This window comes from Anolis carolinensis, chromosome 3 (assembly GCF_035594765.1).
Source record: "Anolis carolinensis isolate JA03-04 chromosome 3, rAnoCar3.1.pri, whole genome shotgun sequence".
NCBI lineage: Eukaryota > Metazoa > Chordata > Lepidosauria > Squamata > Dactyloidae > Anolis > Anolis carolinensis.
In genome coordinates, this window is record NC_085843.1 from 274,927,340 (window position 1) to 274,940,714 (window position 13,375).

Genomic DNA, 13,375 nt, shown 5'->3' on the forward strand with positions numbered 1-13,375 from the left:
GTTTAAATCCATACTAAGCCATGGAAACACAGTTGGTGACTCAAATCACATTCTCTCATTGGTAGCTGGTGGAGTGTTGCAACCAACCCCAGTTAACATTTTGAACACAGCATTTTATATCTACTGGGTTTTCTGAACATTAAACATTTGGTTCCTATATTGGGAGAAAAGTGGGACGAAAATAAATAAATAAATATTCTTCAAAGCAGCTTCATGTAGAGAGAACTGCAGCAATCCAGATGCTACTGTACACAGAGCAGACGTTTCTGGAAATGGGCACAGTTGGTGAAATGGTTTTAATTATGTAAATGCACTTCTGGCCTTTGCAAAAACCTAATTATCTGGGTTCATCCAAACTGAATCCAGGAGTTCATCCAAACTGCAAAAATGTGTCTCCAGGGGAATATAATAGTTCAGCACAGGATGAATCTCTATTCACTGATCTACCATTTAACTGATCAAAAGCACCTCTGTCCTGTCTGGATTGAGCTATAATACATTTGCTTTCATTCAATCCATTACTGATTAAAGTTTCTAGTTTAGAACTGCTGGGAGTTATATGGAAAGCAGAAAAAAACTTGGATGTTCTCAGCATACTGCTGTCATATTTTTCATGCAACCTCTCCCAGCAGTTTCATGTACATATTAAATAGTAATAGGAGAGAGGACAGTGAGGGACTCCATAGGCCAAGGAAGAAACCTACAACACTACATTCTGGGCTCTTCCCTGCAGAATGGAAGAGAGCCACTGTTTTTGTCGGTCTTCTTTTTAGTGGTATGTTTATTCTTTTCCCAGCAAAATTTAAATGGCCACCCTATTTAGCACTCAGCAAATTACAAGGATTGGAAAAAAGCAGCAATCTGAGGTTATCAACATTTTGTGGCATATTATTTTTAAGGATAACCAATCACGTTCCATGATTTATATAATTAAAGGCTTTGCTATTATCTTTAAACCAAAGGCTGGTTTCCTATTGAAATTATTTTGTGTACTTCATTAGCCAACATGTGTTTGCAACATGATCCCTAGTGCCTCTCCTTTTCTGAACATAGTTTGGACATGTGACATTTCTCCTTTCATATATGGTAAAAGCCTTCACTGGAAAACAATGTGAAGAATTAATGCAATTATCTCATGATTATTGCAATCTCTGGTTATCCCCTTCTTGTGGACTGGAATGCATATTTTGTTTTCAGTCTATGTGCCAGTGTTTTGTTTTCCATATTTTCTGATAGATTTCAATAGGTTTTGTTTATGTACCTTGAAAGAGTTCAGCCATTTGGATTTATCACCCAAAAGTTCTTCATTGATTGAATTGGTCATCCTTTCAAGAATTTGAACCTAATAAGGGGCAATATTATATTAAAGACTACTATGAAATTCAGTGTACTATATATTACATATAAAGCTGAATTAGGCCACTTCTACACAGGTGTACAAAATCTGCATTATCTGCTTTGAACTGGATTATATGGCAGTGTAGACTAAGATAATCCAGTTCAAATCAGATAATGTGGATTTTCTGCTTTGATAACCTGAATTATCTGGTAGTGTGGAAGGGGCCTCTGATTCAGGCTGGATCTCCACTGTCATATAATGCAGTTTCAGAATGCAATTGAACTGCATTGAACTGCATTATATGGCAGCGTAGGCTCATATAATCCAATTCAATGCAGTTAAACTACATTTTGAAACTGCATTATATGGCAGTGTAGATCCAGCCTCAGAGGAAGAAGAGTCGAAGATGGGAGGAGGGAACACCAACTATTTAAGACATGCAGATAACACCATGTTGAAAGCAGAAAATAGCAAATACTACTGAGGAAAGTCAAGGATGAAAATGCAACAGTGGCTTTAAAGTCAAACATTAAGAAAAAAATAATGGTCACAGATGATTTACATAACTTTAAAGTGGATGATGAAGACATCACAAGATTAAAAGACTTCCCATGACTTCGCTGAGTCATTATTGAAAATGAAGATTGTAATCAAGAAATCAGACTTGGAAGGAAAACTATGAAGCAGGACTCCCCCAAACTAAGGCCCTCCAAGGTCATTTACCCTGCCCTAAACTTTGGACTTACTGTTGCCCTAAGTCTGAAACACAACAACAACAACAACAACAACAACAACAACAACAACAACAACAACCCTAATTAACTTGACTATCTCATCAGCCAAAAGCAAGCCCACACTTCCTGTTGAAATACAGTACTTGGAAGTTTATGTGGAAAGGAAAGGGACAATATATAAATAACAAAAATCATAACAAGAGAGAAATTATAATTTGCAATATCAGTTTTATATACATATATATTGCATCAAGTTGCATATAAAAAGCCTAAATTTTAAAAATACCTATTAACCCTAATACTTATGCAAGTATAAGATTTTACTCAGTGTAACTTCAAAACTGCCTGCAGGGATTCCCAAAAGAGTGTGTCCAAAGCTTATGCCTGGCATCTGGTAATTTCAGAAGTAGCAGAATATCATGCTGTTTCATTTTTTATATATCAAGGGTGTTCTTATAATTGCAATTAGACAGCACTGTGGAAGGTTAGGGGGTATGTGAAAACTCAAGTTTTAAAGTAAGTAGATGTACTCTTAAGTTCCCATTGAGACCACAGGGAACTAATGTGTCGAGTATCCAATCTGAATTAAATCCTTTTTTTTTTTTTTTTTTAAAAAAAGCAGAATTCTCTCATTCTTGAAAAATGTTTCTCAAGCGTTTTTTGTTGCTACCATATGTTGAAGGGCGACACTGGCCTATAATGCTGGGCAGGGTAGAAAGAACTAAGAAAAGAGAAAGACTCCATTACTGATGGGGTCTTTCAAGGAATCCACGATTCCGATTCTGCAATACCTGAGCAGTCCTGTTTATGATTGGTTTACCTGGAGGTCTCTTATTCATCTAGTAAATGTAAGTTGAAATCAACTTGACACCAGTTAACAATATGAAAGCCCACTTATGGAAAACCAGTTGATTTATTTATTTATTTATTTATTATTCAGACTTACATGCCACCACTCCCCTAGGGCTCGGGGTGGCTTACAAAAACAGGCTAAAATCTAAAACAATTTAAAAATAGCAGTAACAGAAATCAAAAGCCTGCCGAAACAGGTCTATTTTGCAGCTGTTTGGAACACTCAGTCTCGCTCCTCAACAAAAGCCTAGCTGACATGGGAGGCCTTACCAAAAAATAATATCAAAAATGATAATAAAATAATATATTTTGAACAAAGAAGAAAACACCTGGGAAAAGTTAAGCCTTTGACTTTTAAACAATGTGCATCCCTCATGCTACATGATTATTTTTATTACTTGTACTAGAATTCGTCCCCTCACCCTAAAATAAACTTTAAGCAGTGATAAAATCTAGAAGCATTTATAAGAATTTTGTATCAATTTTTGTAGCAGAAGACAGTTCATGCTGACAAGCTAGCCTATTTTTCTGATATTTTAGTCCCCAGAAAACTACTGTTTCAAATAATTTTTTAAAAAAGCAACAATCAAAATGGTTTTATAGAACACTAGAAGCCTAACCTTTTTACAATGTAAAGTTAAAAGGTTTAGGCCCCGAATGCTCTCTGAAACTATTTTGAAGAAAAATGTAAATATTAACAATAAAGTATATCTGAAAAGTCTAAAACTAAACATGGTAAAATAACCTAAACATTACTATAATTCCATTATTAGGAATAATGGGAAAAAAGTGCTGAGTTAGCTGAACATTACAAAATGAAGAGGAAAAAATCTTGCTGCTAGAGAGTGTAATAAAAATGCCACCCATAATACAATAAACTCATTAAGTTAGGTTTTCCCAGTGGAGAAAATCACAGGTTACACAAAGGTGTACTTACAATAGAAAAGTGATGGGTGCTCTTCATTTGAAAATATAATATCTAGAAGTTATTTGGCTCTGTTGAGATTCTGCTAATTTAAAAGGCAATTGATGTAGAGCCATGAAAACACCAGCAAGTCTATATTTGGAATATTATTCAACGTTCTGGTCAATAATGATAACAAGACTTGGCTAGGCCTGCAGTAATCTGCATGTGAATTTGCCTGATTAAAATTGTTTGTGCTGGAAATATGCGCTGTGTGGTATTTAAAAGGCAAAGTATATTCACAGGCTGATACTGTGGCTAGTTACAGCTGCTGGGAAAAAGCAAAAAAGGAGGACGGGTGACTGGACTGGAGAATAAGCAATAGAGAGGCCAACAGAGATAATGTTGATTATACCAAATCCAACATATATTTACATTAATGTAAATCAGTTGTGACTTGAATAGCTTGTTAAGTTGAAATATTAAGTTTTAAACAAAGACAGCTTGATCCCCAGGGTTTGCACACTTTCTCCTATGTTCTGCAGGCAGAAGAGCCTGCCTGTTTACTTTGCTAGCAAAAGGATTATTGCAGTCTCCATCTGGATCAACCCAAACTGACCTCAGTGAGATAAAACGGACTTAAGTTCAAGTACATGTGGCTTGATTGCATTATAGTTAACACCCATATGCATCAGGATGCGACATAACAGAGATAAGTAGAATATTGAAAAAGGCCAGTTTTAAGGATCAGTACTCAAATATCTGTGCGTCTTTGCCATCGCCATCTCTTAATGTTTCCCATATTTAATCCTACTCCAATTGTGCATGAGCCTCACTTGATTTTGAATTTCTACATTTCATTTAACTTGTGATTGGCAGCAATGTGATGTACGGTCATCCCTCCACATTTGCAATTTTGACTTTTGAAGGTTTGATTACTCACAGATTTTATTAAAATGTTTTCTCTAGGAATCTCTAAGTCCTCTAGTATCATTCTATGGTCAACTTCCTCCAGTCATGCTGGAGGACCTAGAGATTTCTAGAGAGAACATTTCTCGGAATCTCTAGGCCTTCCAGTGTAATTCTATGGACAGGTCCCAGAAGAAGTGAACTATCAAGTTATGCTGAAAAAACTAATAGTTCCTAGAGAAGTGTTTTCTCAAAAGAAAGGAAGGAAGGAAGGAAGGAAGGAAGGAAGGAAGGAAGGAAGGAAGGAAGGAAGGAAGGAAGGAAGAACAGCAATCACTTTTTCATGGTTTAGCACTTTCACAGGGTCCTGTGCTCCTAACCCTAGTGAGGGTTAACTATGGAAAAGATAAATTAAAAGATAAATAAAAAACAACTTGCTGCTCAGCATGGACAGTCTATTAATATTGACCATGTGAAGCCTGTTGTAACAGAGATAAGGATGACCAGAGATTACTGTAAAAGCCCAAGTTCAATACTGGTGCCACTCTTTAGGTCCTTTCACATTACACACTACTACTAATGTATATACCTGGTGTTGCTTGGGCGTCATTGGGACTGCTGCCAACTGACTTTCTCCCTTCTCCAATTTTGTGAAGGCCTACCTCACCATGTCTTCATGGCAACACACAATGGTAGGGCAGGCTCTCTTTGAGACTCTTTCTTTCCTTCTTCCATTTCCCTCATACATCTTCTCTCTACTTTCTTTTTTTCTTCCTTCCTTTCTCTTCCCTTCTTTTTCTCTCTTCCCTCTTTTCCTTCATCACTTCTCTTTCCTTCTTTCCTTCCTCTTCCCATGTTTCTCTTTCCTTCATTCCTTCCCTCCTTTCTCTTTCTCTCTCCCCTTCTTCTTTCCTTTATTTCCCTTCTCTTTCTTATTTTCGTTCATCCCTCCTTCCCATACACATCACGTTTCTTGCCCAGTGACATCACAGAGGGCCACTTCACCTAGCATCAGACAATCAAGTGGTATTACAGAGGGCCAGTTCACATAGTAAGAGCCTTTGCAGTACAAACATACCGACATACAGGCAGACATACTTTTAACATTTTATATATACGTGTAGATATCTGATTCCACATTAACAGCTATGGCAACGTTCCATGGAATCCTGGGATTTGTACTTTGGCAAAACATTAGAGCTCTCTGGCTAAGAACCGTAAACATCTCCTTCTACATACCTCCAGATTCCATAGGCTGTTGCTACTGCAGCTAAAATGGAATCATATAACTATATTGTATAGTGTGAATGAGCCCTTTTCAAACATGTAATAGGTGTTTATACTATTGTCAAATGTTTCAGGTTGTCTGACAACTATGTTAAAAAGTCTCCAATTTCACAGATACTCTTTTGCCACAGACCAATTTGTACCACGTTCTATAATTGTCCATGCTTGCTGGGTTTTCAGCCTCTCTCTGTATTGTCAAGATTTTCTTCCTCCTATGCAGAATTAGTGCATCCAACAAAATTCTCTTTCCAGTTGAGGAAATGTTAGTGAAGTCTGTAGGAGAAACGACCAAGTGTTATACACTGAATATATTAAAATGTTATCAATAAAGCTAGGCCAGTAGGAGACTAATGAGAGTAGGAGAAAAGAGAGATATGAGAAAGCAGAAATGAGCCGGACAATGCGGAAGCGCAGGACAAAAGGCAATACAGGTCAGTGCAACAAAAAGGGAAGCTGAAAAGGTAGAAAATGGAAGAGCAAAGCAACAAAAAAACCGCATGAACAATTATATATAACTTTTAAAGCCGCTAAATGCTTTTTAATCTTTGCCAGAACTTTAAAAACTTTATTTTCCCCTTCTCCATGCAGCCCCTTTGCAGGTATGAGCCTTCAAGTCACAGGGTTAGTAATAAAAGGGTCTCTCATTCATGGGTTGTGTGTGTTTGTGTGTGCCTGTCGACTTATTGTGATCACATTAACTTCACAGGATTCTCTTAGGCAAGAAATATTCAGAGGGGGTTTTTCACTGCCTTATGACATATAGCCTATAGCACCTTGTCTATCTTGGTGATCTTCCATCCAAATGCTAATTTGAGCTGACCCTGCTTAGCTTCTACAATCAGACAGGATTTGGTGCTTTAAGGGTATGCCCACTCTAGTTGTGCTCAAAGGTAAAAGGAAAGTCTGAAGCTGCACAACACATAGGATAGGAACATGGAAAGTGAAAAGCATGATACAGAATATCAAATTTTTACAAAACTATGCCAACAAATATGCCAACAAAACAATGTCCCACAGATGGGAAATGCTTAATGCATTGCAGTCTCAAAGAGGGGGACACTGCACATTTAAGTAATTCATATTTTCATGAATAGATCGACCTCATTTATAAGTTGAGGGCAGGTTTTGGGGCCAAAATAATGGATTTGATATTACATATGGATAAGTTGAGAGTCATTTCACAGAGAGATGAAAGCACCAATGTTATCTCGGGGAAACATTTTCCTACCAAGACATTTAAAAAGGCCAGAGTCAGAGAGAATATATGAGGTTGGTGCTTCTTTTAGCTTCTCCCAGGACCTACTATTTAGCGACATTTATATCCCGCCCTTCTCACCCCGAAGGAGACTGAGGGCGGCTTACAAGTCATATGTACATACAATATATTATAATATTTGTATAGAACAATATAAGCATAATATACTAAACTTTCTCTTTTTGCCACTCTGCCACTCCCAAAAATTCCAGCCAGTTTACCAGCTGTTAGGATTTCTGGGAGTTGAAGGCCAAAAACATCTGAGGACCACAGGTTGAGAACCACTGATCTAAAGGTTTTGCTAAGATCTATAAACCACAGGTTGGTTTTCCTTTGGGATTCTTTGGTATACTCTATTATCCAATGCATGTTTGCAATATGATCTGTAGTGCCTCTTCCTTCTCTGAATCCAGCTTTGACAACTGACATTGGATGATTTGTCAACGAAATACTTATAACATTTATGTAACTCAACCCTAGGTTGAGAACTACTGTTTTAAGGCATCAAATAGTTGCCCATGTGTAAAGCCGCCTTGAGTCCCCTTCGGAGTAGAGAAAGGCAGGATATAAATAGGGTAAATAAATAAAAAATATTATATAATGCATATTTTGGAAGATGCTCTGAGTCCCCTTTGGGGCGAGATAGGGCGTGGTAAAAATACAGTAAATAAATAAATCTATATCTATATCCATAATAAAAGTGAAACCCCGTATGTGTGTATGTGGCTCGGATGTCTGTTCACACAGACAGCCTCCGGCCTCCACAAACAGGCTACAGTTCCCAGTGCTGAGGAGCCAGCAAGTCACTCCCTTCCATTGACATTTCGGTTACAGCGAGCTCCATGAACATGTAGCCCAAACCCTGCCAATGTCCTTCCCAAACACTATGGCCCACCACCCAAGGAATGCTTTTGTTTGGGGACCATTTCATCCTAGATTTTGCATTTTCCTCCAGCACAGGGTTCTCCATTGGTGTGAAATTTGCATGACCTCGCCTACTGCCCTTCCCTTTCAAACCTGTCTGCAGAACAAACACAGCACAACTACACTTCCTGGAGGAGTTTGGGGGATGACTCCACATGGTGGAAGTTGTACTTAACGCTGCATCAAGTCAGAGCACTGTGACTCCTACTGGGGAATGTAGAGGAGTTGTAGTTCACCTACACCCAGAATGCTAGGAACCCAAGCAATGATGGCTCTGGGCAAAACTTGCCATGCATAACTGATATGCCCAGAGTTGAATACTGGTGGGTTTGGAGGGGAACTGGCCTGGACATTTGGGAGTAGTAGGTACTGGGATTTATAGTTCACCTGCAATGAATGAGCACTCCGAACCCCTCCGATGATGGACGAGGACCAAACTTGGCACACAGAGCCCCCTATAACCAAAGAGCATATTGGACAAGTTTGGGGGAAAGGGAGTTATAGTTCACCTGCATCCAGAGAAACAGTGACCCCCACCAACAATGGACCGGGGCCAAACTTTGCATAGAGGAGCCTCATGACCAACTGAACATACTGCAGGGGTTTGTGGGAACGGGCCTTAATTTTGGGAGTTGTAGTTCACTTGAATCCAAAGAGCACTGAACCCAGCCAATGACGGATCTGGATCAAACTTGGCACACAGACTCAATATAGCCTGTGGATGCTGACAGATGTTTTGGGACAATTGCCCCTGGAATCTGGTAGTTATAGCAGTTCATCCCCATCCAGAGAGCACTGCAGCCAGCCGATGACCAGCCAATGACAGATCTGGACCACTTGGTACACAGACCCAAAATGGCCAACTTTGAACACTGGCAGGGTTTGGGGAGGATTGACCCTTGATTCTGGGAATTGTAGTTCACCCACTACAAACTGAGAATACCTAACAATCAAAGACAAATACAGTAGAGTCTCACTGATCCAAGCCTCGCTTATCCAAGCCTCTGGATAATCCAAGCCATTTTTGTAGTCAATGTTTTCAATGTATCATATTTTGGTGCTAAATTCATAAATACAGTAATTACAACACAACATTACTGCGTATTGAACTACTTTTTCTGTCAAATTTGTTGTATAACATGAAGTTTTGGTGCTTAATTTGTAAAATCATAACCTAATTTGATGTTTAATAGGCTTTTCCTTAATCCCTCTTTATTATCCAAGATATTCGTTTATCCAAGCTTCTGCTGGCCCGTTTAGCTTGGATAAGTGAGACTCTACTGTAATGCCTTTATCAAATAACCAGGGCATCGCCGAGTTCCCAAGCTAGCATTATCTAAAATAATTGAAAATAATATCACAATATAATATAACATCGTTTAATATGGTATAACACAACACAATACAACCAAATGTAAAATAAGATAATTCAAAACAATATTGTTTTTGTGCTGGGCTGTGGCGCAGGCTGGTTAGTAGCCAGCTACAATAAATCACTATGACCAAGAGATCATGAGTTCGAGGCCAGCCCGTGTCAGAGTGAGCACCCAACAATTAAAATAAAAAATAGCCCTGCTCGTTGTTGACCTAAGAAACCCGAAATACAGTTACATCTGTCAGGTAGGAAAATTTAGGGACCGCTTATGCAGGGAGGCTAATTTAACTGATTTACAACACCGGATGAGGAAGTACTCCATCAAAAAGAACTTGCTGTCACAGTGGATGATAAAGCAGCAGCTCCCCCTGTGGCCGGAATCGAGCATACCCCCACAAAGCCAGAAGCTGGGAAGTTAAATAGCCTCTGTGTCTGTCTGTCTGTTGTTTGTCTAATGGCATTGAATGTTTGCCATATATATGTACATTGTGATCTGCCCTGAGTCCCCTTTGGGGTGAGAAGGGCTGAATATAAATACTGCAAATAAATAAATAAATAAAATCATTTACTATAATGGTAAAAGAGGGCCCCTGGTGGCACAGTGTGTTAAAGCGCTGAGCTGCTGAACTTGCAGACCAAAAGGTCCCAGGTTCCAATCCCGGGAGCGGAATGAGCACCCGCTGTTAGCCCCAGCTCCTGCCAAACTAGCAGTTCGAAAACATGCAAATGTGAGTAGATCAATAGGTACCGCTCCGGCGGGAAGGTAACAGCGCTCCATGCAGTCATGCTGGCCACATGACCTTGGAGGTGTCTATGGACAACGCCGGCTCTTCGGCTTAGAAATGGAGATGAGCACCAACCCCCAGAGTCAGTCACGACTGGACTTAATGTCAGGGGAAACCTTCACTTTTTTATAATGGTATAATACAATAGAATACAATCTAATGTATAATAATATAATTCAAAATACCATCATAATGATATATAATGCAGTATATATAATTTAATTTACATATATAATTTAATATTATATTATAAGAATATAATTTTGTTTCATATAATGGTATAATACAATCTAATGTAAAATAATATAATATCATTTAATATAATGGTATAATACAATACAGTAGTCTCACTTATCCAAGGCTCTGGATTATCCAAGGCATTTTTGTAGTCAACGTTTTCAATATATCATGATATTTTGGTGCTAAATTCGTAAATACACTAATTACAACATAGCATTACTGCGTATTGAACTACTTTTTCTGTCAAATTTGTTGTATAACAGGATGTTTTGGTGCTTAATTTGTAAAATAACCTAATTTGATGTTTAATAGGCTTTTCCTTAATCCCTCCTTATTATCCAAGATATTCGCTTATCCAAGCTTCTGCCAGCCCGTTTAGCTTGGATAAGTGAGACTCTACTGTGCCATGAATCCCCTTTTCGGGGTGAGAAGGGTGGAATATAAATACTGTAAATAAATAAATAAATTCATTTACTATAATGGTATAATACAATAGAATACAATCTAATGTATAATAATATAATTCAAAATACCATCATATGATATATAATGCAGTATAATATAAAATGAGCCCCTGGTGGTGGCGCAGTGTGTTAAAGCGCTGAGCTGCTGAACTTGCGGACCAAAAGGTCCCAGGTTCAAATCAAGGAGCGGAATGAGTGTCTGCTGTGAGCTCCAGCTCCTGCCAACCTAGCAGTTCGAAAACATGCAAATGTGAGTAGAGCAATAGGTACCGCTCCGGTGGGAAGGTAATGGTGCTCCATGCAGTCATGCCGGCCACATGACCTTGGAGGTGTCTACAGACAACGCCAGCTCTTCGGCTTAAAAATGGAGATGAGCACCAACCCCCAGAGTCAGACATGACTGGACTTAACGTCAGGGGAAAACCTTTACCTTTACAATAGAATACAATCTAATGTATAATAATATAATGCAAAATACCATCATAGCATGATATATAATGCAGTATAATATAAAATGCAGTAAATATAATACAATACAATCTAATGTAAATTAATAAAATTCAAAATAATATAATTTTGTTTAAGATAATGGTATAATACAATATAATAGAATACAATGTAATGTAAAATGATATAATTCAAAATAATATAATACAATATTTAATATAATGCAGTATAATCTATATATATAAAAGGGTAATGAAATTTCGGCCTAGGACAAAACAACACATCCCAGAAACACTAAACTTGGCAGCACAATCCCTCATCCATGCCTCTACGTTCATACAACAAAAAGAAAATTAAAAAAAAATCCTAATTAGGAGAGGAATAATCGTTTTTTATCCAATTGCTGCCAGTTAGAAGGCTAAGCTCCGCCCACTTGGTCTCCTAGCAACCCACTCAGCCCAGGGGACAGGCAGAGTTAGGCCTCACTTAGGCCTCTTCCTCACTGCCTATAAAATACAGATTATCTGATTTGAACTGGATTATATGGCAGTGTAGACTCAAAGCCCTTCCACACAGCTATATAACCCATTTATAATGGACTTAATGTCAGGGGAAAACCTTTACCCTTTACCTTAACTACCACCAGTTCCTCAATACTTTATTTCCCATACCACCAGACTTCGCCACAGCAACGCGTGGCCGGGCACAGCTAGTATCTAATGTAATACAATTTAATAACAATTATAGTAGTTTATAGAATAAGCGAACGCACACTCCTCCTCCCACCGCCCTCTGAGGCAAGTGAAGCAGGGAAGGAAAGAAGCGCGGAGGGGTTTGCCGTTGGGCGCGCGCGAGAGAGATAGAGAGCGCATGCGCGCGGCGGAGGGATTCGAAGGTCGGAACGCGCAGCACAAAAAGAGAATCTCTCCGCGCTTGTGAGCCGCCGCCGCCAGAGACTGAGGCAGGCGGAGGGAGAAGAAGAAGCCCCGCCCACTGGCCTGCGCCGCTCCTCCTCCTCCTCCCCCCTCCCTCCTCCTCCTCCCCCCCGTCGGGTGTGAGGAGGGGGCACCCCGAGGGGCCCGGCCTTCTTTCCTTTCCCCCTCCCCTCCCGCTCCTTCCTCCTCCTCCCCCTCCCCCTCAGGTGGGGATCGTTTCGAGAAGCCCGTCCCAGCGTCCTTTGCGGCCCCAACATGGAGGACCTGGCGGTGGAAGTGCGCGGCTCCAACGGGGCCTTCTACAAGGTAGTCCTCGCCGGGGAAAGGAGGGTGCGGGGAGGGGGCTCAAGGCGCGTGGGCCTGCGGGGAGAAGCGCGGCACTTGGGGGAGGCATAGGCCTGGCCCGTTCATTAATACTCCCATACTCAGGCTGGGTAAGGCCTCTCCCTCCCTCTCTCTCTCAACCCTTCTGTAGGTCTAGATCAGGCATGGGCAAACTTGGGCCTTCCCTCCAGGTGTTTTGGACTTCAACTCCCACAATTCCTAACAGGAATTGTGGGAGTTGAAGTCCAAAACACCTGGAGGGAAGGCCCAAGTTTGTCCATGCCTGATCCATAAGTTTGGGACTTTGTTTGTGTTTGTGGGAAAGCCCACTGCATCAATACATTATATCTCTCCCTCCCCCTTTAACATTAAGCCAGGTAAGGCGTATCTGTCCCTTTCTCAATGTATATACAGTAGAGTCTCACTTATCCAACATAAACGGGCCGGCAGAACGTTGGATGAGCGAATATGTTGGATAACAAGGAGAGATTAAGGGGAAGCCTATTAAACATCAAATTAGGTTATAATTTTACAAATTAAGCCCCAAAACATCATGTTATGCAACAAATTTGACAGAAAAAGTAGTTCAATAGGCAGTAAT

General features: G+C 39.8%; 1 protein-coding gene and 1 long non-coding RNA gene across 3 annotated transcripts in view; one reads left to right on the plus strand and one right to left on the minus strand.

Annotated features, from left to right (window-relative positions):
- Positions 1-8,023, minus strand: part of LOC103278155 (uncharacterized) — a 31,466-nt gene extending 23,443 nt beyond the window's left edge. The window contains exon 1 of the long non-coding RNA XR_505827.3: positions 3,863-8,023. This is a non-coding gene — a long non-coding RNA (uncharacterized LOC103278155). The remainder of the gene's footprint in view (positions 1-3,862) is intronic.
- Positions 8,024-12,436: 4,413 nt separating this feature from the next.
- fxr1 (FMR1 autosomal homolog 1) overlaps positions 12,437-13,375 on the plus strand; it is a 48,358-nt gene continuing 47,419 nt past the window's right edge. The window contains exon 1 of one of the 2 annotated variants that reach the window (XM_062976797.1): positions 12,437-12,756. In XM_062976797.1, the coding sequence (XP_062832867.1) occupies positions 12,706-12,756 (51 nt within the window). In that variant the 5' untranslated portion in view covers positions 12,437-12,705. The remainder of the gene's footprint in view (positions 12,757-13,375) is intronic. The other variant, XM_062976798.1, reaches the window with a different exon arrangement.